This window comes from Cuculus canorus, chromosome 13 (assembly GCF_017976375.1).
Source record: "Cuculus canorus isolate bCucCan1 chromosome 13, bCucCan1.pri, whole genome shotgun sequence".
NCBI classification, from domain to species: Eukaryota; Metazoa; Chordata; class Aves; order Cuculiformes; family Cuculidae; genus Cuculus; species Cuculus canorus.
Window position 1 is genome coordinate 10,179,801 of NC_071413.1, and position 26,205 is coordinate 10,206,005.

The following is a 26,205-nucleotide window of genomic DNA, read 5'->3' on the forward strand; positions in this document are numbered from 1 at the left end:
CCGCAGCGGCCCCCCGGCACTATAAGACCCTGCCCCACCACTTCCGGGGAGGGCGCACTTCCGGGAGGTCACTTCCGGCGGGGCCCGGAAGCGGAGCGAGGCGCTGGCGCGGCTATGGCGGTGAGTGGCGGGGATGGGGCAAGGCCGAGACGTGGCCTGGGCCGCCCCGCTGACCGCGTGTCTTGTCTCCGCAGCCCAAGGGGAAGGCGGGCACCAAGGGCAAGAAGCAGATCTTCGAGGAGAACCGCGAGACGCTGCGCTTCTACCTCCGCATCATCCTGGGGGCCTCCGTGAGTGCGGCCGGGGGCGCCGGGCGGGCAGACGGGTGGGTAGACGGACGGCCGTGCTGGGCAGATAGACAGGCAGACAGACAGGCGGACAAACAGATAAGCGGATAGACAGATAGACAGACAGCCATGCTGGGCACACAGACAGACAGGCCGGCGGACAGACAGGCAGACAAACAGATAGACAGGTGGACAGAGAGCCAACCAGACAGCTGTGCTGGGGACACAGACAGGGAGGCAGACAAATAAACAGCCGTGCTGGGCAGACGGGCGGACAGATAGACGTGCAGACAGACAGGCAGCCATGCGTGGTGGGTGGATGGACAGACGGCCATGCTGGGCATACAGGCAGCCGGTTAGTCATGCTGGGCAGACAGACAGGTAGACAGCCATGCCCAGTGAACAGATAGATAGGCAGCGGTGTCAGGCAGACAGGCAGCCATGCTGTGTTCTCTCCGCAGGCTGTCTACGCTGTGATGAACCTGGTGATCTTCTACTCCGCCGCCTCTGCCTGGACGTGGGTGAGGGGAATCCCAGCCCTTGCCTGGCTGGCGAGGCCGACCGGCCCTGTGGGCCACGGCTCTTGCAGCCGACAGCACTTTCTTTGTCGCAGGTAGCGTTTGTCTTCAGCTCAGTGGTGTACGGCACTAGCTACCGCTCCATGAGCTCCATGGCAAAGCCGTCTTTCACGGAGGATGGCAGCCTCGCCGATGGGGGGATCGACCTGAACATGGAGCAGGGGATGGCAGAGTGAGTGTCCGCACCCGCAGAAGCCCAGGTGAGCAGGACCTGCTGCCTGAGCCTGCGCGCAGAGCCAGGAGAGCTCCTAAGGGGGGCGGCCAGCCCTCAGCTCCTGCTGCAGCCTGCCTGACCATGCAGGTGTGAGGGCAACCTGAGGCCTGGAGCCGTTTTTTTCAAAGAACCTACTTAAACTGTCCTCGTTGCTGGAATGCTTGGCCCGGCACGTGCTAGTGGGGAGCCACTGCCTGGGTCTGTCAGCCCAGAACAGCCACCATCCATAGGGCTGAGGTGCACAGGTAGGAGATCCCAGATGGTGCAAGCTGTAGCCTTCTTTCAGTGAAGGGACACTGTGTACAGTTCTACAGTGCACATAGATATATATTTTTGGTTTTAAACCAGCACTGCAGGTAGCGCTTGATGGATGCTGCCAGTTACCCTGCGAACTGGCCGTGTCGTGGACTGTTCTACACACTGAAAACCTCCCTGCTGCCTTAGCCAGTTCCTCTTTCCTCTTCAGCCATTCCTGCCTCTGTGCCTTCCCCCTGTCCATCGGCAGACAACCCCAAGTCTTTGCCTCTCCAGTGTTTCTGGAGGTGCTATAACTCTCTTTTCCTTCAGGTAACGCTGTTTTCCTTCAGCAAGGAACACACAACAGTAATTCCTGTGCTGTTAAATATAATAAGGAGACACCAGTACTGTTCCCTCTAGATTCCTGTGTTTTCTAACAGTGAGCCTCAGATGAGTTACAGAAAACCACTGGGCAGATGTTGGTGTGTCAGGCTTTGTTCTGAGTCCTAACTGCCCTCAGCCTCTGATGGGGATCTGCATGTGCTCAGTGAGATACCTGGGGGACTTTGCCCCTTCCCTCCCATGCCCTTGGCCTACAATTTAAGGGTTATTGCCAACTTTCACTTGCTGCCAGGCTTTTAAAGAAATGCAGGGAGGCCTTGTTTCCGGCAGAGCCCTCGACATCACATTCTGTTTTTCTTACTAGAAGCTTTATTTCTGCAGCTGGTAGGTGCTCGGGGATGTTCTCAGCAGGCAGACCAACCTGTGTGGCACAGAACCTGCCCTGCTGTCTCTGCTTAGAATGAGCTCTCATATCCTGTGTTCATGGAGTGGTACATGGCCTGTGTGTAGTCAGAGTAACTCAGATGTCCGGTGTAAGAGACTCAGCTGAGGGAAGAGAGGGAGTTGTTTGTAGTGTGATTTGTGAGCCGGGAGCTTGATACCGTCTTCATCCTGTAGTGGCTTCTTTTTCCTGCTGCTCAGCTGAGCATTTTTCTCCTGCTTTACACTGTTTTGGCTCTCCTGAGTGGAATTATAAAATGTTCTGGATATGATTTTGTGAAACACAACACGGGGCAGTCCAGTAAAAAAAATACAGACATTTGATCTGAGGCCTGTGATGGATTCCGCAGTGTCTGACATTGATGGTGGCATCCCAGCCACCACGTACTTAGTGGACACTGTATTTTGGCCTCTACTGACCAGAAGGAGACAAACTATTTCATTACCATTACCTCTGCCTTTGTTTTTTTCGTTTTTGGATGTGACTCAAGTCACATTCTTATCCCAGCAGATGATTTAATGGGAATGAAGGAACTGGCATTTTCCTATCCCTGTGGCTCATGTTGAAACACCCATATCTGTGTATGTGTTCCTGAGTGTTGAGTCCCCCAAGGGTGGAGGTGTGGGCAGCTCATCCCCATCAGTAGCTGCTCTCAACTTTGCTCAAGCTGGTGGGGCAGACCTTGCCCTCAGCTACGCAGAAGGGGAGAGGGAGCCGTGTGCTTCTGTAGCTTGGTGTGGGGGTGATTGTGTGCCTGTCCTTGCGGCACCCCAGCCCTCGGGTGACGCTGAGTGTGCCTGTGCAGTGCCACAGGGCGGATTCCCATGTCCCTTTAGCGCAGCCAGCCCTGAGCAGCCACAGCTCGTGCCATGATACGTATCAAGTCAGCAGGTGCTGGCTGCTGTTGCAGCAGTGGTGGGTTTGCTGCTGATTTCCACCTGCAGCATTCCTTAGCTTTCTCAATGTCTCAATACCCCTTTTCAGAGGGAGCCTAGCTCTTTTACCTCAGATTTATTTAATTTGTTTACTGCTCTGATTCTTTCAGATTAGCAGGGACAGCCTTTGGGTTGCCCGGGTCACTCCTGGAGTCAGTGCAGAGGAGCTGGTGTGTTTGCCCAAGGCTGGACTGGAAGGCTGATGTTTTACTTTTCTTCCCTCAGGCACCTCAAGGATGTGATCCTGCTGACAGCTATAGTCCAAGTGCTGAGCTGCTACTCGCTTTACGTTTGGTACTTCTGGCTCTTGGTAAGCCCTGTAGTTTTCCTTGTCCCTATCTTTCTCTTTCTTCACAACTGAGGAGGTTTTTAATCTATTTCATTTCACATGCCCTGTTTCTGGCCAAAACTGTTTATTGATGAAATTTTTAACCTGGTCAAATCTTGTTAAAAATGAGACTGTACAAGAGAAAGAACTCCTGATCCCTCTGGGTCCACCATGAAAAACAAGGCTGGCTTTGGCCTTTCTCCCTGGTCCTGTGAAAGGGCAGCCAGAAATAGGAGGCAGATCAAAGCCATCTTTGTGCGCAGAGCCTTTTTGTGACTGTGACAAACAGGCTGTGTTCTTTCTGTCTGGTTTTCTGAGTCGGTCACCAGTAGAGACTGAGGCTGGGAATAGCTGGACACTGTAGGCTTTGATTTCCCCCTAACACACCAGATTCTTTCTGCTCCTGAGACATTTGTTACATGCCTCCAGTTAAAACTGCTTTTGCAGTAGGACAAGAAATCTCCAGTTAGTCAAAAAAGTCCCACAGTTGCTTTGAGTATCTTCCACAGAGGAATATGAGGCAATCTTGGGAACACAGAGAGTGCTCATCAGTCCTTACCCCTTTCTGCCTGGCCTGGCAGAGGGCAGCCTAGACTCTGACTGTCCCCAGAGACCATCCCGACCACATTTGCTTTCATTTAGAGGAATGTGGGTGTTTTTTCTGAAGGACGGAGAGGCAGAATGTCTGAGCAGTTGGATCTTTCTGGGTAATTCAGACCTGATGCTGGGATTTCCATATATGAAGCCTGACTGCTGTATATGTATGCAAGTCCTAAACCATATGAAATCTGGCTGTTTATTTTGGATGTCGCTACCTTTGATTTCCGTGCATCCTCTGTTGCCCCTGATCCAGCCTGGAAAGACATTCCAGCTCCCTCAGCTTTCTCTGTGTGACCAGCCCTCCCGACCATAGCACCCCCCCTGCCAGAGCGACCCCAAAGTGACTGCATTTGTGCCACCCGTGTTCGCAGGCTCCCGGCCGCGCTCTCTACCTCCTGTGGGTGAACATCCTGGGGCCCTGGCTTACAGCCGACTCTTCACCTGCCGGTCAGGAACCAAATGAGAAGAAGCAACGCCGACAGGAACGCCGACAGATGAAGCGCTTCTAGCCATGGCTGGGGAGATAGATGAACACCGTTTCCCATCTCCATGCTGTTATTTCATCAGGGATGCGACCAAAATCAATCTGAAACCATCGCAGTAGCTCTGTTGCCCTCTGTCATTGCTGCCATTCAGCTCAAAAGGCCACAAGAGACTTCCCTTGGTTGGTTCTTCGTGCCAGTTGAGGCCTTGTTCCTTGGGATGACAAGGGGGGTGATGCTGGGATGGGTGTGAATACGTGTTTAAAGCAGTGCTGTATCACATTTGAGGCTGGGGAGTGCAACGTTGAAGGAAATAGTACATTAAAGAGCAGAGTCTTACTGACCGTGCTGACAGTGTGCTTGTACAGGAGGGCTCACAGAGGGGAGCTGTTAAAAATGCTGTCAGGCTTTTGGAAAGCTGGACCAGAGGGGAGCAAAACCCCCCAAGACAAGTGGTCCCTGAGGCTGGTCTGTGCTGCCCAGCCAGCCACAGCATCCACACCCTGCCGTGCGCTGAGTTTGCAGCCAAACTTGGAGCTTTTGGGATTGAACCTGGGCTTTGGAGCCACAGACTGACGTGTGTTATGTGGGAGCTTAGGGAGATGAAAAGCAACAAGAAGCTAAAACCAAATCTGTGGGTTGGGGTTTGTTTGTTTTGTTTTCTTTTTTGTAAAAGAGCTCTCCCGGGGATGGCACAGCTGGGGTGCTGCAACTGTGGTACAGACCACGTGTTAGCGACCAGGAACAGCTTGGGGCAGCTTCTGCTTTTCCTACTTTGATTTATTAATGTTGTCCCTGCTCAGTATGTTTTACACACTCCGGTGACCCTTTCCCACTCCTGACGCACCAGCTTAGAGCCATGCAGCTTTCCCTGTGAGAGCGAGAGAGAATAATCAGAGTGACGGCACTGGGCTGGAGGTGACATAAGTGTGCAAGGGCTCAAGCATTGCTGTGGTTCCAGCCTGGCATTTGATGCTCTCCACAACCTTTTGCTCACGTGTTGTTTCCATTACATCACTTTTATTATACGCTCTTTCCTAACATCAAGCCAGCTCCCCACCAAGTCGTCCTGTGCCTTGGAGCCAGACAGAGGGGCTGTAGTTGGGGTTGCAGAGCAAGGGTTAATTGGGGGCAGGGAGGGGGTGGTGGGAACAGAGATTGGTATTGAGGGATTAAAGTCCTTCCTGCTGCTGGTGGAGGCATGAGGGAAGGGGCAAGGAGTGGGAAACATGCACAGGGTGATAGGTGGGTGCAGGCCAGCCCTTACTCCCTGCCAGGCACAGCCTGGAGCCCTCAGCCCCAGCTGCTGATCCCAAGTGGGTGCCCCCGCGCTGCTGGGAGCACCCTGGTACCCTGTGGACAGACCCCACCCTCGCACAGGCTCTTGCACCTCTGCGGCGCTAGCGCATCCCCCCAGCTCTGCCCTCGCTCCCTCCGAACCCTCTTTTCTGGCTCCCCAAAGCCATGCGGAGCCATACAGCTGTCCCCAAAATGCCCAGAGGACGGTATGTGGGGACACATCAACACTACCCGTGCCAGCCCTCGGCCTTGCCACCCTACACAGCCGTACATGCACGGCGGCTGCTCCAGGCTCCAGCCCCAATAAATATCCAATAAATGGCACCAGTTACAGCACTTGGGAGGCACCAGTTTTGTGGGGCAGGGGAATGCCCTTCAGTCGGGCAGCAGCTGCTCCAGTTCCTCCTCATTCAGCCCATTTGTGGTGACGATGTGGTCCAGCTGCTTCATGTACCGCTCCAGGTCCTGCATGAAATGGGGGATGCGGGCCTTCTCTAGGACCCCAAATTTCTTCAGCCGATTCACATCTTCATACGAGACCTGATGGGAAGCAGTGGATGAGCTCAGCACTTGCCATCCAAGGAGACTGGGCCTCTCTGGGTCACCCTCCACCCCAAAACACCCTCTTGCCCTGGGGGAAGCCTTGGCAAAGCCGTGTGCAGGGGGAGCTGCGAGGATTTGTGGTTCTGGTAATTCCTGTCACTGCAGGGACAGGTGGTGGCCAAGGCAGAGGGGCTGCAGGACTCAACCTGACAGGTCTCCCCAAATGTTGCCCATGGAAGAGAACAGATTGTCCCGTCCTTCCTTGCATCCAACCCAGTACAGCCTTCCCTTGTTCCACCAAGAGCCGTAAGTGGAGGGAAATGCAAAGAGCTGAAGGTTTGTCAGCCAAGGGCTTCTTTTTCAGGAAAACATGGGCCTGTGAGAGCTCATGTGAGCTCTGGGATGCGATGCAGCTTTGGGATCAGTGACTGCCCAGCCGTTACCTTTCCAAGCGCAGCCAGCAGCGGGAAGTCAATAGTCTGCCGATGGCGCAGAATGCGGAGAATCCCATCCAGATAGACCTGGTCCTTGCTGAAACAGCCTGGAAGAGTGGGAGAGGCCAGGGAGTGGGAGCTTGGCTCCCAACTACCCTCCACTCGCAATAATCGGAGTGACGACACTGGGCTGGAGGTGACATGAATGTACAAGGGCTCAAGCATTGCTGGTGGTGTGGCCAGGACCCTGCGTCCCAAGAGATGAGTGCTGGGGAGCAGCGCTGGGGAATGCAGAGGGAGCTGGGTGCAGCGAAAGCCCCCAACCTCTCACTGGGATGCTTTCGCCCTTCCTCCCAATAGGTTTTTTTAAATGTTAAACCACTGCAAAAATCTAAATGCATCCCCAGAAATGCTCATTTTTTCCTCTCCTTGTGGGAGAGGCTGCTGCCTTCCTTCCCACAAGCTTGTACGGGTCGCTCCCACTGGACCACAACCACCTCAGGGTGCCCCATCCCTCCCCATCTCACCCTCAGCAGTCAAAGAGCTGATGTACCAGGGCAGCACGTAAAAAAACACTGCCATGAAGCGTAAATCCATAGGAGAGCAGTGCTGGGGAAGGGGAGAGATGCAGAGCCACTGGTTCAAAGGCTGCTGTGGCAACAGGGTCAGTAACGCTCAACCCACCCAGCAACAAAACATCCCCATCTCTGTATTTTTCTTTAAAAAATAAACACCCTTCCAAAACCTGACTGCTTTTCCCTCCCCTTGCAGTACCTGGCTGTGAGGTATCGGTCTGGCCCCGCTTTGCCCGCACACAGTACTCCCACCGGACGCCGGCGTCCTGGACATACTGCTCCAGGTCTTGGAATAGGGCGGAGAAGGAGAGGCGGCTGGCCCGCTCGATGGTGTAGTAGAGCAGGGCTGCCCGCCACAGGAAGGGCTGCTTGCGGAAGAGGACGCTGTGCAGGCTCGCCAGGCCTTCCTCTGTGGGGTTGGCGGGCTTCAGGCTGTATTGCTTGCGGCCCTCAGAGCTGTGCCAGGGCTGGCGGGTGTTGTTCACTCCCCGGATGTAGTGGGTGCCTGGGGTGGGGGGACGGGATGAAGCGCTGTTGGCTGCAGCCTCTGAAAGTCTTGATGCCCCATCCCCTCGAGGTCACTGGGGTTGGGGCTGAGACTTGGCACCCATGGGTGCCAGCTCGACTCAGCTGGAGATGCTGCCATGGGACATCAGGTGCCCAGGGCAGGTGAGCAGGCACACGAGTGCACAGGTGGGTGCCTGACAAGTTGTCTCATGTGGAGAGGGACTGAGGTGGCCTCAGCCTACCCCCAAACCTGCCCAGGAGCTCCTCTCCAGCCCGCCTCCTCGCAGGACCCAGTGGGTATCACCTTGCCCCGTGTCCCCCCCAGCCCATTGCCGTGGTGACAACTGAAGGTTGCTCACAGCATCACCCCAAGTCTGCCCCACTGCTGACCTATCTCGTGGCGCAGCATCCCCTCCAGCCAGTGCTGCCGGGCTCCGGCCAGGTTGATGGCCAGCGTCGGCCGGCTGTCCTCCACCATCATCACTGCCTGGGACAGGAGGTCGTCAGTCAGCTGCACCACCACCTGCAGAAGAAGAAGGAGGCAGCTGGCATCAACACTGCTGTGGGAGGAGATGCTCAGCAGGGTCTCGGCTCTGTGCGGAGGCTGAGATGATGGCTGACCACCAGAAACAGGCACCAGCACTGTGGGCAGCCTCCCAGCACTGCTGCACCATCGACATGAGCTGCAGCTCCCCAAAGAAATCATGGACAGGAGCAGGCGGGGAAGGCACTGCCATGACTGAGAGGAAAGAGATGGGGGGGTATGAAATAACTCCTTTAATCTCTTTACAGCCAACAAACCTGAGCAGGCCCCGTCGGGGGAGCAGACAGCTCCTGGACAGCCTGGTTCCAGCACTCTTCTGCCTCAAGCCGCCCCCATCCCGGCTCGTTCCCATGGGCTCTGCACAGTTTATTGGTCACAGGTAATGGGCATCCTCCAGAGACCTGCCCACTCCTACTCCTGCATCCCCACTAGCACGGGATGGCACAGTAAATTCCATCATCAAATTAATCCCACTCTAAACAATGAACAAAGCCCACTTCGTTATGGATCTGGCCTCTAGACCTCACAACAAACACCCTATGAGGGAACCAAGGCTCTGGCTCGATTTCCATGGATTCTCCTGCAGACTCTCCCTTTTGAGGCTCCAAGACACTCACAGAGAGGACAGATCCACGTCAACCCACCCTCACAACAGAAACCGCATGTGCTGGCCACATCTCACAGCAGCGACGGGCAGCACATGTGCGGGAGTAGTGAATATCTTTATCCAGGACACAAACGTCTATTTTGGGAAACCTGGTCCCCACAAATGCTGGAGCCAGGACAGCTGCTCTACATTAACAAGGGTTAACGCGCTGGCCAAGCAGCATTTTCTGACCATCTGACTTTAGACCTGCAGCCACTCGAAGCTGCAGCATAACTAGAGGAGACACGTGGCACTGCTGCACCCCTGGGAGCTCTCGCATTTGAGGCTCAGTAGTGGCAGCGCTCAGGACCTTCGGGCATGGACCAATTTAATCTTAAAATCCTTCCCTCACATCTACATTAACTCCAAAAGCCATCTATTTTTCACAGCTCACACTTCAGGATGAAAATGTGTATACACGACACTACTTATTTAAAAAATAAGGAGAGGAGACTGGATGGGTTTGCTTTAACCCAGATTTATTATTGTTAATTAAAGCCAGAAGTGCAACGTAACAGAGCAGAGTCTACCACTGGGCAAACAAGCAGCATACAAATACTTACAGTGCAATCACTTACCTGGATTAAAATATATCAGCATGAAAGGGAATCCCTCTAACTCCGAGAGAAGATTCGCCAGTTCACTCCTGACCTGTGCATGTCTCCATTAAGCAAGTCAAAATAAGGGCTGCAGTTTTGCTGCACTCTGCCACATCCAGCCACGGACTTTGGTGACCTGGGATAAAGTGAAGTAGGGAACTGATCCGGACTAAAGCTGGTTTTATGCTCTAAGTTTAGTCTCCAGCAAGATCATCACTCCTAGCCATGCGAGCTCCCATCGGGACTCTTGGTGGGGAGAAGACTTTTGGCAGCAGCACTGGCTTCTGCCAACAGCCCCGGCCGAAGCCACAACAGGCAGGGAAGGTAATGACTTCAAGCAGAAATAAGGATGTTCAAATAAGCCAAGTTTTGGTACGATTTTAACCAATTCTTATCTCTTAGGTCAGCTCCATGTGACACGCCCACCACCTGGCATCCAGTATGGCAATCCCAAACGCAAAGCTAAAATCCTGGCATGTGGGAAGGGAAGGGGAGAGCTAAGGAACAGAGTTTAAACCAAAAGAAAGACAAGGAATACATTCATCGCTGCAGCACTTTTCCTGCTCCCTTGACGATGCTGCAGCACAGAACTGGGGCCCCGATCCTGTGACAGTCCGTGGTCCTCAGGTCTTTGCTGCTCTTACAGGGAGGAATGGACACAATGTCCTGTGCCAACCAGAGCTCTGCCACCAGGATGCAGGGCTTGCTGGAAGTGTTCTGTAAGGCCTGGCCACATCGTCATGTCACACTTCACTGCCCCTGTACAGAAAAAATAAAACCCAAAGAGGTTGGAATTCAGGAAACTAGACGCAAACCCCCTAACTTCTTCCCTAGGATAAATGCTCTCTTTCTTACACAGTGAGAAGACGATAGGAAAAAAAACAGGACGTCCTTCTTCAGATGTCAGTCTGATGAATCTTTAGAGGCATTGACTTGGGATTATTTTATTTTTCCCCCTCACTTGTTAATGTGGTGATACAGCATTGTTTTGTCATATTTAACAGGGGTGCTAAGAACTGTCCTGTGCTAAACCAGACAGCTGGGAGTGATGGGAAGGGACCCTCAGCATTACCAGAGGGAGCAGCTTTGCACATTCCTCTTATGCTGCCCACAGCCTTTCTCCATCCGTCCGCTGGGCAGCACCACTTGCCTTATTTTAGGCCCCTCCAGCTTTGCAGATGCTCTTCCAACACAGGCTGTGACTTCAGCCAAAGTCTTGTTCCTGGAGCAGCTCTTTCAGCTTGTGACCTCTCTTGTTCTAAGCAGGACCTCCAACGCATCCTCATGGCCCACAAACCTTCTGTTTGGCTTTTGTGGATGCAATGATGGAGAAAGAGCTTGTCTCCAGAAATGGAAGGCAGGAATGGAAGGCAGCACTGGGGCATGGGCTCCTGCCTCTCCCCAGCTCCATGGTGCTGCCAGCAGCCTGCCCATCTGTTCAGGACCTCGCATGCCAACAAAGCACCAGCACTGAGCAGCTCCGGAGTGGAGAAGAACTGCTGATGGGATGCCAGGAGAGGCTACCTAGAACTTCCTTAGGCTAACAACATTTTGCAAGCCCAGGGACTGCCATGCAGCACTTACCAACAAGGCCAGGGGTTTCATTGCTGCAAGCTGGGAACTTGCCAAAATCCATACGGAGACCTCTGAGCTTCAGCAGCATCATCTCGGTCCTGAGCCAGAAGAAAAGCAGAAGAGCTTCAGGATCTGCGGCTTAGACTCTGACAAAGAAGCTTTTGAAGATGCAAAGTTAATTATAGCGCAAATACTTACTCACAGACACGCTCCTTCTGGTGCTGGAAAGCAGGATCCTGCCTTTGTCGAGCAGCGCCGGGGACAAAGGGCAGCTGCCTTCAGCAGCAGCCACCAGCCCGGCTGCGCTGCCTGCCAGGATACCCGCAGGCAGCTGACAGCCACCATCAGTCTCGTGGGTAATGCACCCTCCCCCCAGCGCTACAGTGTCTTCTTGTTTGTGTTTTTGAAGAAAGCCATCACAATTAACACATAACAGGGAGGCAAACGGCACGGCAGAACAGACAGAGAAAGTCATAAATCACAGATACAGGAGGAAGATACACATGTGAAAGAGCCCATCGCCCCAGCAGGGTGTTATATTATCAGCGATGCAGAAGTTTGGGCAGGTTTTTCTTCTGTTCAGGGAGCAAGCGTTGCCAACATCGCTGTATTGAGAGCAGACAGAACCTTTCTCTCTTCCTCGCTCCAGAGAAATTCAGTTGTAACGGGTTGGAACGAACAAACCAATGCTTCAATGGTTTTAGAAGCAGTTATCAAAAGCTGTGGATAAAAGAGTCCTATATCTCCACACCAAGGTGCAAATGCAATAACTGAGCCCTGCATTCCCTTGAGCAAAGGGAAAATTACACAGGGCTGGAAGGAAGGCAGTTGTACACCAATCTGTAAGGAAAAAGATGGCTTTCTGCCCAGCCAGAGCTCAGTTTGGGTTTAGGTTAACGGAAAAGAGCAAAATAGCCAAATTTAATCAATTAATAACATTAAGAGACAGACTTCAACTAAAAAGTCATAATTGTAGGTGTGGAAGTAAGACTGCCCAGCTGCAAGGTATTAGGACTGGTTCCAGGTACTAAAAGGCAGCTGAATTACAGGAGTAGATCCTATATATATAGGAGAGATCCCTCTTGTCCTAAGCGAAGGCTTAGGAGGACAAAAAGGCCAAATCCCCATCCCAGGGACAGTCCTAGTATGGATCATGGCAAACCAAGGAGGGTGGAGGAGGAAAATCCCCTGGCCAGGTGGGACCTTGAGGAACCACTTACTCCTGCTCCTGCAGGCATGAAATGCACTGGGTACCACCGAGCAAGCAGGGAAATGCTCATGAATAACCCTGTTTGGAGATGGAGGTGAAAAAATCAGAGCTAGAAAAAACAGTCTGGCCCAGAAGCAGTGGTGAGGAACCACCCCCATGCCAGCCACCACTGCACAGCCTCTGCCCTGCAGCCAACAGCCAAAGGTAGCCCCACGAGCCAAAAAGAGCAAACCTAGGCCCAGAAACCCTTCTCACCACTTGCACCCAGAACAGTGGAAGTATTTTGCCCACACCTTGCTGGCGTGAAGGCAAAGAAGAGCTTCTTAACTGAAGCTGTGGGACATCCCATGCTGGATGCTGCTGGGGGCACAGGGAAAGGAGATAAAGAGATGCTAAACTACCCCTTCCATCCCACGAGGGGACCGTTATATCTTAACAACATACTTTCCAGCCTTAAACCCCAGGCTTAGGGTTTCAAAGCACTGTAACCCAGCACATCCTGCAGGACAGCAAGAAATTTCCCCTAGCCTTGGCTTTGCTTTTGGACATGTGAGCAAAAGCAGCTGTTGGAGATGTCTGCCATACCACTGCTAACAGCAGGAGATGACTCTTCCTGACAGTAATTGAGGCCTCATGCATGCAGCAAAAGGCTCCCCACACAGCAAAGCAGTAGCTCCTCTCTCTCAAGTATAAAATGGGAGATACACGCTGAAAAAAAATCAAAGGAAATTAGTGGGGAACCAGCACTCGCATCCTAACACAGGAGTACAGGAAATGCAGACAAGCCAGAGATGAAAGATCACCATGTCTCAGAGTAGGAAAGTTCTTCTTTCTACCCAAAACACTTCTTAATCTGAGTCCTTTTTATCAGAAAGTAAATATTTTGCAGCTGTACAAGTGAAAAAGCAGGGTAATGGTTACCTCTCCCACGCAGCCTTCCTTCTGCATGTACTTTCGGATTATGGACCAGATCTGGCACTTGCTCAGCAGCCTCCCGCCTGTGGCAACTTCGAAGCTCTCATAGGTCCCGTACTTCTCCAGGACAGTACGAATGATCCTGATTGCCTGCCACATGCAGAAATGAAACATCAATGCAAACATCCTCCTTGCTTATAAACACAGCCTAAAACCCCATGTGAAATAAAACCCAGCGGAGATAATCCCTGTAAAGTGAGACATGCTTTTGCAATATCTAAAGCACGAAGGAGACCGAGCCAACTGGAGGTGGCCACCAGGACAGATGGACACGTAACACAATTAGTATGATCCACAGTGTATTCTTTCTGGTTTTTATCACTCTTGCACACATCTGTTCCGAGAACTGGGCAAAGCAGAAGTGAGATGGCATTGTCGCAGCGCACATTGCTGCTGGAGGTTAAACCCTCATTATTTTCAGCTTTTCTGCTTTCGGTTCTCCTTTCAAATTGTAGTGCTTGCACAAACAGATCCAGCTCATCAACTTGCTTTTTACTCCAAATTTCTTAGCGCAGCACGGGACTCCCCACCCAGCAATACCGCTGTGCATCACCAGCAGTGCCCTTTGCAGGGACTTTGCTCCCTCTTCTTCAGCTACGGTCTCGGCATAGCCAGCATGCTGCACACCAAGAGTCTTTATATAAAAGCCACAAGAGCTACTTTATTAGCATTAATATTTATGGGGCGTCTATAAAATACAAGTGCTTATTAGTACATTTCCTTCCCAAAAGGTGAGTTTGCATTGCAGACATTTTCAAGGAATTACTTTCTCCAGCCTATTAATATACACCCAAGCCAGATGATGACGACTTTGCACCAGTTCTGGAGTTCTTCCAGCAGTTTTATTGCATCTGTAAACCTGCCTGAGCTGCTGCCAAGCTCTGCTCCTGCATGGTGTGCTTTTCACCTGCTCCTGAGCAAACCTCCTTTGCTCTCATACAGGCTGCGAGCAGCAGCCAGAACCCTGCAGAGAAGGTCCCCTCCCTTCTCTCATCCCTCAGGTCATCCAGGATTAGGAGATGGGTGCTCACCAACAGTACTAGCACCTAAACCATCCAACACTCCGTAAGAGAGGCTTCATGGTCTGTATCTCGTGACCAGTCACCCCTACCCCAGCAGAAACTCCCGATTTTTCCATCCCTGTATAGTTTTCTCTGCACAACTGGGTTTTATTCTTAAGTCATTGATTATGTCTTTCCAGGAGAGGTTCTGTGGGTTTTTTAAATTTGTTTGTTTGGGGTTTTTGTTTTGTTTTTGTGGTTTTTATTTGCTCAATGAAGGATCAGGATCATTTTTGCAGTGCTGCAAGGAACCTTCTGCTGACTGCAGCCAAAAAAAGAATCATTTTTTCCTCCCACCTCTCCTCAGCCACTTGCTCTCTCTTCCCAAGGGACCTAAAGCGCTGAGCCAAAAGAAACCCAACACAGCTGGTGCTCAGGAGCAGGACAACTGAAAGGCATGCTCCCCGCCAATCTCCAGCACACGTCCCAGTGAGCAAAATTCCTCAGATACCAAGTTTAGTTTTCTGAGAGGCTGCGGACCATCCCTGGGCAGCCTGAAACTATGCACCCACCACATGCAAAGGGACAACAAACTCTCCAACCCCAGCTCCGTACGGATGCTACTGGCATTCCCACAACAAACCAGGGAGGTGATCGGTGTGATAAGGCTCCATGGGGATATAAGAATCCTTCTGGTTTATGTAAGTTTTCTGTTAAGAATAATAAAATACCCCCCAACCATGTGCAGAGCAGCTGGTGGGACAGGAAGCTGGGCACAGGGAGCTGGTGTTCATTTGTCTGCTCTTGTCCAAAGCTGCTGGCTTAGCAAAGCCATTTATTTAAACTCCATGATTGATGCAAGCTTTTAAAATAAAAGCAGCTAATAGCTGGCAAAGAAAATAAAAGTCTCCCAAAGAAAGACTGGAAGGAGGTTACTGCAGGGCATGAGGAAAGGAACAGTGACAGCAACACCACCCCACCCCACTGGCACACGAGAACTTGGAGAAATGCTGGTAGAAACACTCAACACTTAATATCTCTTGCAAAAGGGTTTAGGATCCAGGATGACACCATTCACATTGGTTACAAACACAATTTCATTTATGCAAGATAATAATGCAGGGAAAAATAATCTCAATGATTCATCTTTTACTGTATTGTAGGTCAACCACACCAAAAATGCATCAGTAAAAGGGAAAGCAAGTGAGGAAACAGCTCTGAACAACTCATTTTATCACATTACTTGGAAAATGAAATGCATTTAAATGCGCAAAGAAAACACCAACAAGCCAGCAAGGGTCTTTGCAGGAGTCAGACCGTCTCCCCTCAACAGCACTACAGGCACTAGGGCAGAGGCATGGCAAACACTGGGAATGACTGACACCCTAGAAAGCCATTTACAGAAAGAACCTGGACCACCTGGATAAGAATTCAGACAGGGACATAGGAAGTAATGCAAGAATAAGTGGACATTCATAAGACCCCAAAAAGAAATGAGTGAAGTTATCTGAAACACCAGCTCCCAGCGAGGTGGCGTGAAGAGATGCCTCTAGTGTGCACGTCTGAATTTTTATTGTAGGATTTTTTCCTTTGCTGCCTTGGACACAGCTCGGAGTGGTTTGTGTGGCAGAAGGGATGCTCTTGACGGATGCCCAGCCCAAGGAGCAAACTGATTCTGGGACTTGGCTGAGCTCCCAGCTCCAAGCAAAGGGACAGAGCAGCTCCGCCCCTGCCTTGCGCTACCTGCAGCCAGGAAAGGCTCATTCACAGGCCAAGTATCAAGAAAGCAGGCTCCTACCTGTCCCCTCCCTTCCTATCGGCCAGGTGCTGCTTGCTTGCTGCCATCCACCCAGCGTTACAACCCATGGCAGGGAGCACGTCAGGAATATTTCAGTAGCACATAAGCAATGGAAGCAGTTTTAAGCAAAGTAATATTGACTGCTTTAAGTGGGGACTACACCATTACCATTACTAACCACACCTGCTGATGCGTTAAGGATGCTGCCACACACGATGACCTTCAGACCTTCCAGAAAACAAGCCAGACTTAACCCACCGTGTTATTCAGGTTAAGGACTGCTTCCCATGCAGCTCCAGCTCCTTGTCTGCTATTTCTACAGCAACAAGTGCCAAAAAGTCACAGCAAGGTGTCCCATGCATCTGTCAGCAAAAGCCAGTCTGAGCAGCAGCACCCAGCAACACTGTGATCACCACCCACGGAGCAAGTACTACTCCTGGAGGCAGACCAGGGTATGAAGAAGAGTTTAAGAAACAGAAAGGCAAGCATGCTGAAGGCAGGACACGGAAGATGTCAAGCAGAGCAAGATGATGCAGCAGCCTAGGAGGAGAAGTCGGGAAGGAAGCAGGCCACCAGATTTCATGTGGACCACAGACCAGCTCCTGGCAGGACCAACCACGCAGTGGTCCTATCGTGACACATCCCAGTGGCATCAAGCTGGTGACAATGCCTTACAGGAGGACTGCCACACCTTTGGGTGCGGAAGGAAGGTGGAAAGCAGGTGATCTGGGGTCCCACTGTTCCTCCTCCACCGAGGCCCTGCATCCTGCCCCAGGACTGTGTGATGCTCACCCTGACCAGAATGGACAGTCTGGCAGCAGCTGCACCAGCAGGGAATCCTGGCATCAGTCCCTGCAGGATGCAGGCAGCAGCACCGGCCGGGCATCCCGGCCCCGGTGCCGCCGCGATGCCTGCCCGCGGGCCTCGCCTCACCTGAGCGACGAAGCGGTCGGAGGCTGCCCGGTACTTGTCCAGCACGGCGGCGGGCACCGGCTCGGCGTACTCGAACTGCGGGTCGTAGGCGAAGCTGGCGCGGAAGAAGCGCTCCCGCTCGGCCTCCACGTTGCGGGGCCGCAGCGCCACGAGCAGGCAGGGGCTGCGCCGCCCGCCGCCCTCCTCACCCGCCCGGCCCCGCGCGATGTGCGGCAGCGACGAGGCGGCGCGCAGCCCCCCGCCGACCGCGCCCCGCCGCGCCCCGCCGCCGTTCTCCGACAGACGCCGCATCCCCCGCCGGCAGCGGGGCGCGGGCGGCGGGGCCGGCGGGGGGGACGTGCAGGAGCCGCGGCCGGGGAGCGGGCCCAGCCCGCCGGCCGCCCCCGGGTCCAGCACCATGGCCTCCAGCGCGGCCGCCCGGCCCCGCCCCGAGCGCGCGCCGCGCCCGCCGCGCCGCAGCCAATGGGAGGCGAGCGCTAAGGGGAGCCCCGCCCCTCTGTGCGACCATGCACCAATCGCTGCCGCAGCCAGCGCGACGCAGCCAATGGGAGAAGAGAGCCAGGAAAAGCCCCGCCTCCTCACTGTGCCACCCGCCAGTCGCTGCTGCAGCCGGCGCGACGCAGCCAATGGGAGAAGAGAGCTTCGGAAAAGGCCTGCCCCTCCCCGCTTGCTGCCTCGGCCGGTGCTACCCGCGGCGCGGAGCGCTGGAACTGGGGTCGGGCTGACCGGGCCGTGTCCCCAGCCCCGGCTGCACCGCCAGCTCCAGCTGCGTCAGCTGCCTCCCCTGCTTTTCCATCCCCGGCTACCTTGCTGCCCTGGCTGCATTGCTGTCCCGGCTGCATTGCTGCCCCAGGTGCATTGCAGCCCTGGTTGCGTCGCAGCCCTGGCTGCGTTGCCAGCCCTGGTTGCATTGCCATCCGTAGCTGCATCACCAACCGTGACCATGTTGCCAGTCCCGGTTGTGTTGCAAGTCCTAGTCGCATCCTCAAGCCCGGTTGCATTGCATCCCGGTTCGTCTGCCAGCCCCAGTTGCTGGCTGCATTACCAGCCCTGGTTGTGTCTCCAGCCCCAGTCATATCGTCACCCCAACTGTGTAACCCCAGTCATGTCACCAAGCCCGGCTGCGTTTCTAACATCCCCCCCCCCCCAAAGTTACCGTTCCAACTCCAGCTGCATTGCTAAGCATGTGGCTTTCTGGCTTTTCCCAAAGCCCAGGCTCCTGGGGTGCCACTGGGTGATGAGCACCTCAGGTTTTGGTTACAGATGGCTTTACTCACCCACTGTGCAAGGACAAGCTAGGCTTAGTGCTCAGAAGCAAAGTGTATTTATTATTCTATAAATCTGCTGGGTTTGAGCTGGTCTTGCCTGGGGAGCCCAGCTCGCTGCCTGCACGCTGGCGGCTGGCAGAGTTGATCCTGCAAGCCATGCCTGCCATGCCACTGCCGTGCCACCCTCGCGACCGCCCGGTAAGTCAGAGCCTGCACTTATTACACGATTTGTTCTGTCCTGAGTGAGCAGGTGCTACAGCACCGTGGGCTCCACAGCCTCTAAAGTGCCTAAACGTGGCTTGCTAGCAACGAGGGCTTGTGCGTACGCTGTAATTCGCAAGTGTGATATTAATGAGCTGGCAGCGCGGTTAATTATCCACCTGCTAGTGTGGAGTGACAAGCCTCTGAAGTATAATTAATTGCTGTTCTCAAAAGTAAAACCAGTCATTGTGGAAGTGCCCATCCACCTGAGCTGTTGGTCTCGCTCCTTCTCCTTCCAAACTCAGCTCCGAGTCCTGTGCTTCCCTGCATGGCAGCTTGTGGTGGCTACCAGCATGAAGGGAAGCTGACCTTCATTCCTTTCAGTTCTTTTTGGGCTCCTTAAGGGCCTTCCATCCAGGTAGGATCTTTCCCCCTTTCCCTGCCTCTGGGCTGGATCCCCCCTGCCCCAGTTCCCCCTCCTCCCGTGGGCTCCCCAGTAGGATTTCATTGACAGAACTGAGCGTCAGGTTGCTGAAGACCATGTTAAGGTGGTCAACACCTCGCAGCTCATGGATGTGCACTTTCTGTTTCTGCTGGCTTCTCCATCGCTTGCACAACTCCAAACTGCGTGTGTTGACGGTGTCATCCCCATCGCCATAAATCATGTCCACAGGGTCCTCGTAAGGGAAACGCTCATCATATATGTAAGTTTCCACGGTGGGGTAGCCTGTGCCATAGAGGCAATATATGTCCACTCCAGGAGGAGGTAAGTCCTTCAACAAGTCCTTCATGTCCTCCCACATGTACCAGCCATCCTCCATGTTGACATCTGTGAAGAAGCGTTTGTAGTCCTGGTAAGTGTAGTTGTAAGAGGGTGTGGAGATGAAAACGTGGTTCTCAGGCCAGGCTAGGCTCGTTGGGAACATCCAGGGGCTGGTGGTGGTCATGCGCTGCTCTTCACGCAGCTTGATGTTGGACATGAGCGGAATGCCCTGATTGTCACCTGCAGGACACACAGGGGCTCATCAGAAACAGCACCTAAACATAACCTTGCAAATGATGCTCCTTGGATGACTGTGCTGGCATCAGCCCATCCATCCATGACTCATGATTGTCTTGGGGGTATATAACTCCACCTCAGGTCTTCTCCTGCTTGCCCCTGCCCTGTCCGTGACGGTACTTCCTCTCCCCTCTGGCTGCAGATATCCAGAGCAACCTTCCAATCTCTTCTCTTCAGCATAGCATCTTTAGCTGCTAGGAGACGCTGAGGGTAGACAAACCTGGATGTGTGATGACCCTGACCAACGCAGCCCTGAGCTTCACCTGCAGTCCCAGCACTTCTACACCTGCCAGCAGGGGCAGGAATGAGCTGAGCCCAAAGAGGGTGCTGATAACGGGTGGCCAGCCCACATGCATCCTGCAAGCCTCGGCATTTTTGGTGTGTCTGGAGCCCTTAGACCATGCAATGACCTCAGGTTACCTTAGAAAGGCCTCTGACCCTTGTGGTAACAAAGAAAAATATAAGAAGATGATTTAAGGATGATGCAAGGGTCCAGATGTTAAAATCTGCAAGCACATGATTTCAATTACGTGTGTTTTTTTGAGGTTCAGCTTGTGACTTGTAGATATTCTGGGCTGTCAGCATTAGGCAAGTGATTGTGACTTTTTGGGCTGAAAAAACACTAAAGAGGAACTGAGTGAAGGGAGATTAAAACCTGAAGAAAGCAAAGCTTATGGGCCATGGGCTTTGAGATGTGGAGAGATCCAAGCAAGTGGTGCAGGAGGGCATAGGCATGCCTTGAGTGGCCTCCCTGTCCTCTGCTGCAGAAGGGCTGTATGGTTTGGAGTGAAGGTCTAGTAACCTGCATGGATGGAGGTAGCAGAGATGTCTAGAAAGGCAGTAGAGGAGAAAGTGAGCATGCCCTAAGCTGCTTCCCTGGCACTGAGAGTTTTCACTGAGCTCTTTTCTTGCCCAGGATGGGTGTTTCAGCTTTCAAGGAGCATCCGTAGCCTAGGAGTTGACCCTGGGCGCGGTGCTGGCTGTGCTGCAGGATGTCTGGTAAGACCTGGTGCAGAGGAAGAGGAATAGCCAGGCTGCAGGTGGATCCTTCTGACAGCAGTTTTCCAGGCACACAAATACACCAACCCCAACCATGGAAACCAGAGCAAGCTCCAGAGCACATCCCGTGCCACTCTCCTGCTGCCGGGGCTGTGGCAGGAACCTCCACACTGCTTTCGGCACCATGGGATGCAGCAGGATACAGCAACCTCAGCGCCAGACCATGAGTGCTGCTTCCACAGATCCCTCGGCTTCCTGTCCCCTACCTTTCCCATCACCATGTCCTATCCCTGCCCACCACCATCCTTCCATCTCTACAGGAGGGAAAGAAAGCAAAGAGGTGGCTACACAACAAAAGGTCACCCACCTGATGCCAGGACACGCAGGGGCTTGACAGACCCTCCCCAGGGGGCACCCAGGGAGATGAAACCTCCAATGTACTGATCTTTCCAGGCTTGTGTTTGCTGTAGCAAGAAGTAGAGGACGTTTAGGTTGCCCATGCTGTGTGCGATGAGGAAGACACGTCGCTGGTACTCATCATGCATCTCCTCAATCAGTGCCTTCAGGTTCTGGAAGTATTCGGGCTGCTCCTCTGTGGACAAGAAGGGCACCAGCTCTTGGCCATCTCACTCATAGCCACAGGGCTCCAGGGCTGACAACAAAAGCCCCAACCAGAGAGAAGTGTGGGCGCAGAGGCCACGAGTGCCACCATGCATTCACATGAGAGCACCATGAATGGCTGAGCAACCACCACTATGGGCAGCCATCCCTGTCCAGGGGCTCCTCCACACCAGCCGGGTCACCCAAGCTATGAGAGCCATCGTCTTTCCCTCCCTGCATGGATGGCCTGGCCACAAAGCCCAGACTTACGGGGCCCAACTCTCCAGTCATAGGGGGCTGCTCGAACAGTTTGGTCCCTCACGTAGCCGTTGTTCACCAGGTTCTGCACCAGGGTGTGCAGGTAACCTACGGGCAGAGAGAACAGGTTGTAATTATGTCTGTGGCGTTCTTCTGTCAGCCTTTTTCCACCCTGATCCTGGTCATGACTGCAATGTCCTCTGGTAAGCTCTGTAGCTTGCTGGCTCCAGCCAGATATAGCATCTCCATGACTGCCACGTGTGCTGGCATGAAAGATGGGATGATTCCTTTTGACACTTGAACGGAACACGTTCCTGAGGCCAACATCCCTGACTCACGGTCATCTGGGCTGTCTGCAGTACCAGACCCATGGAGACACAGGGACCCTCTCCACTTGCAGGGAGCATACGGGATCCCCAGACACCCTGTGCCTCTCCTCCTCTCACCTGCCAGCTTGCTCTGATCCAGGTATTCCACGGAATAGGTCTTGCCAAAGCCAGGCACACGAATGTGCACCCCTGGGGCATTGGACATTTTCCGAGAAGTTCGGTTGTACACGACCCTGTGGGGAGAGGACAGAAAATAGCAGAAGAGCTGTGTTACCGTGGAGGGTGTGGGGCTAGGGTGGAGGTCACCAGGTGGCAGCCTGGACCTTGGTGGCTGTTTCCAAGGCTTGTGTGGGTCGGGAGGTGGACTGGTGCCAAGTCAGTGTCCATGCCAGTCACCCAGCATTTTGGGGCAGCTGGCTCTGACAGAGTGGGCTACAGCAGCCCCTCCACTCTGCTGCCCCAGGCAGGGTGGCAGCATCTCTGGTGGGTGTTGAGGATGGTCTGGCTGGCATGAGAACGTGGCAGGGATATGGGAACGGAATGAACGCTTGGAGTGGGGGCCAGCCAGCTCTGTTCCCAAACAGTCCTGAGGGATTCCTGTGGTTTTCCATGTGTGCTAGGTCATGGCCGGTGGGGAGGAGAGGGGAGGGAGATCCCTGCTAGGTCATTTACCCGGGGTGCTTCCAGGGTGAGGGTGAGTGGTACCTGGTGTTATCGATCCAGCAGTCAACTCCCACTGGCAGGAAGGTGTTGAGATTGAGCCAGATGGTGAAATAGTCCTCTGTTTTGCGGTAGCACATCCAGTTCACCACATCAGGCTTGTCCAGCTTTGCTTCCAGCTGGTTGCCAAGACACCCAGGCACTGGTGGCACCACAGAGGGAGAGCTGAGTCAACTACAGACCCTGTCCCACCAGCCCTGCAGGGCTGCCCAGCACAGCACTTCCCCTGGTCCCCCAAGTAGGGCTTCCCAAGGGCTGCCCTGCTCAGGATGCCTTGGAACCTACCGGAGCATCCCTGGAGAACACACTGCTCTGCACAGGAATAAGGGCACTCAGAGCCAGGATGTGGAGTGAGCATGGAAGTGGCACTAAAAACACATCCTCAGGGACCCCCTGAGCTGCCTTTCCCACAGGTTGATGACCAGAGTTGCCATCCCCAGCCTGAACATGCCAGTCCCCACCAGCACAAAGCATCCCAGATTACTCTCCCTGCCTGGCTGGGCTTCCAGCATCCTCTCCTCACTGCAGCCTGGAAAAGGTGTTGATTCTGCTCAGCATGCCGCACGCCTGGCACCTTGTCTTGGGGTAACGGGACAGCTTGGGGGTGCACGGAGTTCCCAGAGAGGAGAAAGTCATCCCGGTGCTGGTCCTGAGGCTCACGCACTGTTTTCCTGAACTTTAAACCCTCCCCACAGGCTGAACAAGGTCTCTGAAATGGTTCAGTGCCAAGAGGAACCGTACCCAGCAGGAATCCAGAGCAAATAGCGTGGATGGTAAACACAGTGCAGTTTTAAGCAAGTTCATCATCTGCCACAGTTGATCTGGGCTCCCTCGATGGAGGACAACAATCCCTGGGGTGTCTGGTCTGCCTCTGGGATTCCCAGCAGGGATGGGACACCCATCCCAGTGCCACCTCGGAAGTGTGTGCCTTCATGGGTACGTGCCATGAAGAGGCCAAGTCCTGTCTCCTGGTGCCAACACTGAGTCGAGGAGGTGAGGGGCTGCAGGGGACAGTGACTGTGAGCCTGGTGGGATGGGAGTGCTGGATGATGAACCCCATGGCCCCAGTAGGTCTGGGGACAGGCTTGAGATACACAAATGGGGATGGTGTGAGCCTCCAACACTGTCTGCTACATGGCTCACTAGATCTCCTGTGTAAGATGCTTCCCTCAAGGACACTACCAGCTGCTTTGTGACCTAAAGTCCCTACAGAATCCTGCCCTGGGACCTAGACCTGGGCTCTGCTGTGGGTGTGGGACCCCGAAAACACGGCAGGGTGGAAGCTATGTTGCCTGGCACCAGGGCTGAAGGATGCAGATGAAGAGCACCTTTGACCTGAGACGCATGTCCCCCATTTTCTCTGGTCCCCAGCATCCTCAGATGCCCCTGCACTGTGGGGTCCATGGGTGTAAGTGTTTTGGGGAGCTGCAGTGCCATCCCTGTTTCTGAGTGCGAGGCCATCGTGGCCAGCAGATTCTCTAGCCCCGTGCCACCCACCATGGCACCAGCTCCTGCAGCATGGCAGGGGCATGGCTGCAGCCTCCAAAACTGCGTCCAAGAGGTGAAGGGCATGTAGTGGTTGCCTCCCTCAACCTGCTTCACAGCTCCTCCACCTCTGTAGCATCCCCCCTTGGATACAGGAAGGGTCTAACCCTGCCTTCAAAGCACCTGGTAGGGGATAAGACCATCCAGTTGATACTGGTAGAGAAGAGCCTAGGTGGAAAGAAGTTCCCCAGCCAGTGAGAAGAGCAGGACCACGAGCTGCTCTGTCAGCTCCTCAAGGTGTGAGGGAGGTTGAGTACACTGCCAGTGCCTGGCCAGAGGCCATGGCACAGCCAGCATCCTGCCCCCGGCACACAACCCTGAGCTCTGCCTCCCCTTCCAGAGGACATTAGGTAATTATTAAGGGAGCTCCTGTGGAGGCAGTGGGGTTATCAGCGGTCCCAAGGGCACTGGGGGTTTCCAGGTCGCCCGGCCCAGGGGGATGGGCTACATGCAGATGCAGAGGCACATGGGGTAGCTGGACCCAGCTGAGTGTAGGACAGAGGCTGAGGCTAGTACTGGAGGCACGGTTCTGACTGTTACAAGCCATCCTGAGAAGAGTGATGGCCATCCTGGTCTCCTGGCCACCAGCACAGCCAAGCAGAACCTGCCCCAGGGCACCAAGGCTCCGGACACTGTCCGCTGCTCTCTGATGCCTCTGGGAAGGGAGTTTGAGGGCTCATCCCTCAGCATGAGAGCAAAGATGCTCTTTTTTTCTCTTCTTTTTAAAGGAGAAACGACATGGTTTAAGGAAAGGAAGAAAACCCTAGTTCAGCAGAGGTTTCATGGCAACACCCTAGCTCAAGTCCCTGGTGGTGTCACAGGGGCAAAGGAAGGCAGAGCTGTGCAGGATGGAGGTACCAGCTGCTCCCACCTCCCCCTCCCTGAGGTGATGCCCCAGCCTCTCCTTTCACCTCCCTGAGCACCTCTGCCAAAGACTCGCTCTCCCCTATGCCATCGCCCAGGCAGGGTGGATGTTAAGCAGAGGACAACTTAACCGTTGCCAAGGAGTGGCAGGAGACATGGATCAAGGGGTGCTTTTTGGGACCAAGGGGTGGTGAAAGCTGGCCCACTGCATCAGCAGCAGCTGTGGGAAGTGGCAGACAAGGACATGCTGTAGCCCCCATCCCTCTGCCAGCAGATACCCGTGAACTGAGCGAGCCCTAAAACACGCTCTGGGCCAGTTGGGAGATTTTGGAGCCTCATTTGCTTTCTGGGGTGCCCAGCCTGCCTCCCCAGCTCCAGGAAGCTGTGGCTGGGTATGACCAGCCCTACAGCCCCAGCCTGGCAAGTGGGAGGGGACGCAAGAGCCTCGTATCACCCTCCCTTGGTGGCTCCAGCTCTGGACTGCAAAGGGCCACTGCAGCCAAGAGACACCGAATTACTACCACCCCAACCTCACTGCTGACTCTGCGGACCCCCCATACCCTGCATGGTGCCCGCGCTGGCGTGACCTTACCGAGTACCACGGGCGGTGTGCTGTTGGTTGGAGGAGCTTCTGGGGTAGTGGTGGGTGGAAAGAGAACGTTGAAGAGCCAGAACTGGGACGTGGGCTGCAGGAGCAGCGACAGCGTCAGCAACGCAACCCCGGTGCTTCTGCTCCCCATGGCAAGCTTGGCTGGGATCCTCTGGACGTCTCCAAGCAAAACAGCCTTTTATATTTTTTACGCAGGTCCAGCCAAGAGGCACTCGGGCTGCAGGGGAGGGGAGAGTACAAGGGGCTGGCCATGATGGGGAGGAGGGACGGGGAGGGCCCAAGGACTGGCCTTGTGGCCATGCCATCGTCTGCCAAGACAGCTCAGCGGTGCCCAGGGGCTCCCCGTGTCCCACGGGTGCTAACGGAGTGGGCAGGTAATTTTAGCAGCTTCCTGGTGCCTTGGCGTCCCTCTGCTGCGCACTGGCACTGTGGCTGCCATGCACATCCCCCTGCACCCCTGATTATGCCATGGGCATTCCAGGGCTGCTCACTCCTCACCCAGGGTGAATGCAGTGCCTCTCTGCTCCTCCTGCCCGCAGCGAGGGGGCTGGTGCTGCTGACGTGGCCAGGTGGGCACCAAACCTCTGGGACCCATGGTGGCTGGGACAGGCAAGGACACATCGGGGCAGCCCCTCATGCCACATGGCAGCAGCGTGTGTCCAGTGCC

The 26,205-nt window shown here is 54.2% G+C and overlaps 3 protein-coding genes across 3 annotated transcripts; 1 reads left to right on the forward strand and 2 right to left on the reverse strand.

The window, feature by feature from the left end:
• Nucleotides 1-54: 54 nt before the first annotated feature.
• On the forward strand, nt 55-4,789 carry TMEM208 (transmembrane protein 208). Its single transcript, XM_054079009.1, has 6 exons — nt 55-120; nt 195-290; nt 749-808; nt 901-1,037; nt 3,261-3,345; nt 4,335-4,789. The coding sequence occupies exons 1-6, from the start codon at nt 115-117 to the stop codon at nt 4,470-4,472; spliced, it is 522 nt and encodes a 173-aa protein (XP_053934984.1). The 5' UTR covers nt 55-114; the 3' UTR covers nt 4,473-4,789.
• A 124-nt stretch (nt 4,790-4,913) lies between these two features.
• On the reverse strand, nt 4,914-17,495 carry MATCAP1 (microtubule associated tyrosine carboxypeptidase 1). The gene is made up of 6 exons (XM_054079007.1): nt 17,085-17,495; nt 13,299-13,442; nt 8,194-8,326; nt 7,496-7,801; nt 6,731-6,828; nt 4,914-6,284 (listed from the first exon to the last, which is right to left on the reverse strand). The coding sequence occupies exons 1-6, from the start codon at nt 17,481-17,483 to the stop codon at nt 6,120-6,122; spliced, it is 1,245 nt and encodes a 414-aa protein (XP_053934982.1). The 5' UTR covers nt 17,484-17,495; the 3' UTR covers nt 4,914-6,119.
• An 896-nt stretch (nt 17,496-18,391) lies between these two features.
• Nucleotides 18,392-25,766, reverse strand: LCAT (lecithin-cholesterol acyltransferase). Its single transcript, XM_009571187.2, has 6 exons — nt 25,521-25,766; nt 22,505-22,661; nt 21,917-22,032; nt 21,483-21,578; nt 20,980-21,204; nt 18,392-19,556 (listed from the first exon to the last, which is right to left on the reverse strand). The coding sequence occupies exons 1-6, from the start codon at nt 25,666-25,668 to the stop codon at nt 18,934-18,936; spliced, it is 1,365 nt and encodes a 454-aa protein (XP_009569482.2). The 5' UTR covers nt 25,669-25,766; the 3' UTR covers nt 18,392-18,933.
• Between the last annotated feature and the right edge of the window lie 439 nt (nt 25,767-26,205).

Excerpts from the sequence above, each read along its gene's own strand:
- LCAT (XM_009571187.2), bottom strand. The coding sequence starts at position 25,668 with ATGGGGAGCAGAAGCACCGGGGTTGCGTTGCTGACGCTGTCGCTGCTC. Across the intron at positions 22,662-25,520 it reads CACACCGCCCGTGGTACTCG|TGCCTGGGTGTCTTGGCAAC; the intron begins GTAAGGTCACGC and ends TGGTGCCACCAG. Across the intron at positions 21,579-21,916 it reads GGATCAGAGCAAGCTGGCAG|GTTACCTGCACACCCTGGTG; the intron begins GTGAGAGGAGGA and ends CTCTGCCCGTAG.
- MATCAP1 (XM_054079007.1), bottom strand. The coding sequence starts at position 17,483 with ATGGTGCTGGACCCGGGGGCGGCCGGCGGGCTGGGCCCGCTCCCCGGC. Across the intron at positions 13,443-17,084 it reads CCGACCGCTTCGTCGCTCAG|GCAATCAGGATCATTCGTAC; the intron begins GTGAGGCGAGGC and ends TGCATGTGGCAG. Across the intron at positions 8,327-13,298 it reads AGGAAGGCTGCGTGGGAGAG|GTGGTGGTGCAGCTGACTGA; the intron begins GTAACCATTACC and ends CTTCTTCTGCAG.
- TMEM208 (XM_054079009.1), top strand. Across the intron at positions 291-748 it reads GCATCATCCTGGGGGCCTCC|GCTGTCTACGCTGTGATGAA; the intron begins GTGAGTGCGGCC and ends TTCTCTCCGCAG. Across the intron at positions 1,038-3,260 it reads ATGGAGCAGGGGATGGCAGA|GCACCTCAAGGATGTGATCC; the intron begins GTGAGTGTCCGC and ends TTCTTCCCTCAG.